This window comes from Octopus bimaculoides, chromosome 16, assembly GCF_001194135.2.
Source record: "Octopus bimaculoides isolate UCB-OBI-ISO-001 chromosome 16, ASM119413v2, whole genome shotgun sequence".
NCBI lineage: Eukaryota > Metazoa > Mollusca > Cephalopoda > Octopoda > Octopodidae > Octopus > Octopus bimaculoides.
Window position 1 is genome coordinate 40,311,635 of NC_068996.1, and position 4,763 is coordinate 40,316,397.

Below are 4,763 nucleotides of genomic sequence, written 5' to 3' on the forward strand. Positions count from 1 at the left end.
GTTTGCAGGATTCTTTATGTGATTTCTTGTGTTGAAGCATATTTTGTTGTGTTTGAGGAGAGTCATTCTCTTTTAGTGCCTTATTATTTAACTCACTCACCGGTATCCACTCATTTACTTATTTATTTTTTCTAAAATTTTTGTTGTGTCTTGCAACCTTTTCAATAGTCATTATTATTATTATTGTTGTTATTATTATTATTATTATTATTATTATTATTATTATTATTATTATTATTATTGTTGGGGTTTTTTTTGTCTTCTTAGGAACCCTCCATCCGTATGATAAATAACCAACCCATGAAAACAGCCCTTGAGTTTGATCTGCCCATAAAGAAAGGCTATAAAACAAAGGACCTGATTGATGGAATCTGCAAAGAATTTGGACTAAATGGTAATTTGCAATATATTTACATTGGTTTCAAATATTGGCACCAAGTCAGTAAGTTTGGGGGAAGGTGGGTAAGTTGATTACATTGACTTCCCCAATGTCCGAATGGTACTTATTTTATCAATCCCAAAAAGGATGCAAAGCAAGCCAGCCTCAGCAGAATTTGAACTCAGAGTGTAAAGCTAGATGAAATGCCACTAAGATTTTTGCCCGGCATGCTAATGATTCTGCCATCTTGCTGCCTTGAATATACATCAATATTGTAAAGAGATGATTACAGTAGGTTGGTAGGTAGAGATACTGAACTATTTATTAACCCTTTTGTTACTGTATTTATTTTGAGATGCTCTGTGTTTCTTTCAATTACTTTGAATATAACAAAGAATTTAGTAAAATAACTTAGTTATCATTCAGCTAGTGTTAGGAACATAAATTGTGACTAAGGTTTGATGGAAGATTTCAATTCAAAACTTCTGAAAACAAGACATTTGTACTACAGAGCCAGAGCCGGTTTCAGCCGGGTTGGTAACAAAAGGGTTAAAGGCAATCGTGGGTTAAAATTCTGTCACTGGTTGTTGTCTGATTATATCCATACAAATAGAGATAATTAAAACTATTTTAGTGATATTATTTAGTCGTTATTGTTGTCATTAATTATCTCCAGCCACCTCGGTCATGGAGATTGTTGGAGATTTGGAGAACATCTCTGCTTTTCATCCTTCTGGAATTAATGAGATAAATTGATTAATAGTCAATCATCAATTACTGTGACTGATATAACCACCTATGCCAGTGCTTTCTCAACCATTTTTTTGCCTAAGGACCCTCTTTGATTTCTATTTTACTTGGATGGACCCTGACGGTCATTCAATATTTAAAAAACAATATTTTATTTAATCAACTCTTTGCCATTCATGTTACTCTGTCAAATGTAATGCTTATTTATTCATATTGTTTTGAATAAATCATGTACTATCTCAGCTTTACTCTCTTTTACTCTCTCTTTACTTGTTTCAGTCATTTGACTGCGGCCATGCTGGAGCACTGCCTTTTAGTCGAGCAAATCAACCCCAGGACTTACTCTTTGTAAGCCTAGTACTTATTCTATCGGTCTCTTTTGCCGAACTGCTAAACACACCAACATTGGTTGTCAAGCAACGTTGGGGGGACAAACACAGACACACAAACATATGCACACACATACATGTATATATACATATATACGATGGGCTTCTTTCAGTTTCCGTCTACCAAATCCACTCACAAGGCTTTGGTCGGCCCAAGGCTATAGTAGAAGACACTTGCCCAAGGTGCCACGCAGTGGGACTGAACCCGGAACCATGTGGTTGGTAAGCAAGCTACTTACCACACAGCCACTCCTAATTTTCGTAACATGTTTGTTTATTTTTGGAAGGACATTGTAGGGTAGGTATGAGAGGTTTGATCTGGCCGGTATGAACATAAAACAGGTAGAATATTTTGGGCGGATATGGTTGGTTTAAATGATAAAGAATTAAATATTATTAGGAATTAAAGAAAACTGCTAAAATATTTTGTGTATTCAGATAAATTTTAACAGCAAAATCTTATATGGATCCCAGTTGAGAGTTATTAACTTATAACCTCTTCTCCAAAAATGCAAAGTCTTGTGCATATGTTGGAATTCACTATAATATTTATTCTATATGCAGGTGAAAATGCCACAGTAGCACAAAATATAATAGCATAGGATTATCCAAGAGTCATGACTCAGATGCAGCCCAGCCTCTTAGAGTCTAAGGAGTTAAGGCTTCAGGTGTTTGCATTAGGAGGTGGAGTGCTTCCTCTCTGAAGACCTTCTGCTCTTCAGCTCTCCCTAGAGATTTTTTTATTACTTTCAGGCATTTCAGGACTCATAATAAGTGATGTGTATTAAATGGTTAGGGAACAAGCTTCTTACCCCATAGCCAGGCCTATGCCTGTTTAATAACATTCCATCCAACTTTACATTCTAAGTTCAAATTCCACTATGGTCAGCTTTGCCTTTCATCCTTTTGGGTTTGATAAAATAAGTACCAGTTAAGTACTAGGGTCAATGTAATCAACTTAACCCCTCCGCCGAAATTGCTGGCCTTGTGCCAAAATTTGAAACCATTATTAAGCTCGTTTTCAGCATGAATTTTGATGGAAAGTTTTTCATTTACATCGCTTTGAAGTAAGAAGTTTATATCATACAACTAGGGACTGTCTCAGGTGGGTTGGATTCAAAATGGTTAGGTGGTGTTAAATAGTTAACGGAATGAGATGGGGGTGGGGGAGATCCAAAAATATTTTATTCAACATTTCAGGCCAATTTCTGCTTAAGGAGCTATCAAGCAATAGTAACACAGCCATCATCAACAAAGCCATCGCCAATAATAATAATAATAATAATAATAATAATAATAGATGCCCTGATGCAATACCAGGCACTGGCTCTCGCTGCTTTTGATCTTAACTAATTAAAAAATGGGCTACAGCAAATACTCTGCTCAATACCAGATTTGCTTGTCAGTTGTTTGACCGTAACCAGTTGAGTGGCTGATGATATGTGCATCTCTGATCACGAGTGGGGGAGCATCGTAGCCATGTGTTGAGAGGAATTCTTTGGGGTTTGGATAATTCACCTTTGGAAAAATGGGTGTTTTGTTCATCATCCATAAACAATCCCTATTCAGGGATCTTTTGAGTGAGATGTGCTACTTGACTTGAAGGAATATTCTAACTGGGCCCCACCTGCAAGGTCATGCAAGCACATATGGTTGTGATGCATGTGCCTGGTGTACCATTATCAGACTGGTAGTCATGATGGGTATATTGGGCTTTGTATATTTTACCCCAGTGTCACTTTCATGGCATGCACTGCTCTCCCACTCAAAAATAATAATGATAATAATAATAATTTCCCCAAGATATCTGACGAAGGCTGGAGGGTATATCTGCCGAAACGTGTTAACAACAAACAAGATGATGACAAATATCCGTTGAATGTAAACAATGTAAATATTGTACTTATTTTATTGACACTGAATGACACATTAACACTGCTGCTTTCACACATACCATCATCATCAACAATCAAGTAACTACCCAACTGTTATCACAAACATCAATAGTCTCTAGAAAATTTTTGTTTAAAAATGCTTGTGTTTGTATTTGTTTTATCTTTCTTCTGCAGACAATTCAGTAAAACTTTGGGAGTTCATCAATCCAGACATTGGAACCAGAACATGGAAAGGCTGCAAAGATGTTGTTCCTGTTGCTATGGATCAAAAGTTTATCATCAATGAAGACAAATTTGAAGTGTTGATGGAAAATGGAAGCAATCTTCCAAAACTTGTCAAGGAACTAGTATATACTGTTGGTTAAAAATTTTGATTCTTCATGAATATCAACCAAACAGAAAATATTGATTGTTTGTGAAATAAAATTGTTTCCTTTGATTATAATAAATAAATATATATATATATTGTTTGTTTAGTGCTCATCTTTCCATAATAATGTGATGGGAACCTATTTGAGGCAAGATTTTACGACCAGATACTCTTCTTGCCACCAACTACATTTTCAGGTTTTGTTTTTAAATTTATTTTTTATTTCATAGGCTTTCAAAAGAACAGTGCCACAAGTCATAATTTCAATAAGAAATGTGTACATCATATCACTGTTTTACTCAGCTAGTGACATGTGGTACTGTAAAAAGTCACACCAGCAGTGACCAGCAAGAATGCCAGATGCATTTCAGCCTTTTTAGGTCTTATCAGTGATGTGTATTCACAGCCAGCTTCTCTACCTGTAAGAGAATTTGTTGCCTTTCATATAAGAAACGATGACTAAAACATTCACTGATGTTGTGAACAGCCACCTGGCTGAATAAAAATTCTGTGCATGCAACCGAGGCAGTATTAAATTAAAATAACCATCTAAGGCAACCTCGTCTCCTTTCAATATTTTGAGTTTTTTAACACAGTGTGTCCATGAGAATTATTATTTTAGGATGAATACATCAGTAACTGGCCTATTAATGGTGTACGAGGTATAGTGAAAAGTATCCAACCTTGATTTGTTTTGCACAAAATTTTAATACTTTAATAAAATCTGCATGGGTATTATGTGGCCGTGTCCTACCTGAACATGCTCAAAAATTTTTGTGTCTGTAGGTTGCGCCATTTGCCTGCAATAACTTGCTGAGTACAGACGTGAAGAGTATGCTGTGTGATTTTTCGTTTTGAATCAAGAAGACCGAGTGCATTGAGGGAAAATACTGTAACAATTTCTATCAAAAACTTGGTGATACACAAGCCCAGACTACCAAGAAGATTCAGAAGGCCTTTGGAGATGATGCTTTGGGAAA

The 4,763-nt window shown here is 35.9% G+C and overlaps 1 protein-coding gene across 2 annotated transcripts in view; it reads left to right on the forward strand.

Moving 5' to 3' along the window:
- LOC106875567 (leucine--tRNA ligase, cytoplasmic) overlaps positions 1 to 3,878 on the forward strand; it is a 195,709-nt gene extending 191,831 nt beyond the window's left edge. For both annotated transcript variants that reach the window (XM_014923770.2, XM_052973724.1), the window contains exons 30-31: positions 268 to 394; positions 3,588 to 3,878. In XM_014923770.2, the coding sequence (XP_014779256.1) occupies positions 268 to 394; positions 3,588 to 3,778 (318 nt within the window). In that variant the 3' untranslated portion in view covers positions 3,779 to 3,878. The remainder of the gene's footprint in view (positions 1 to 267; positions 395 to 3,587) is intronic.
- The last annotated feature ends 885 nt before the right edge of the window (positions 3,879 to 4,763 follow it).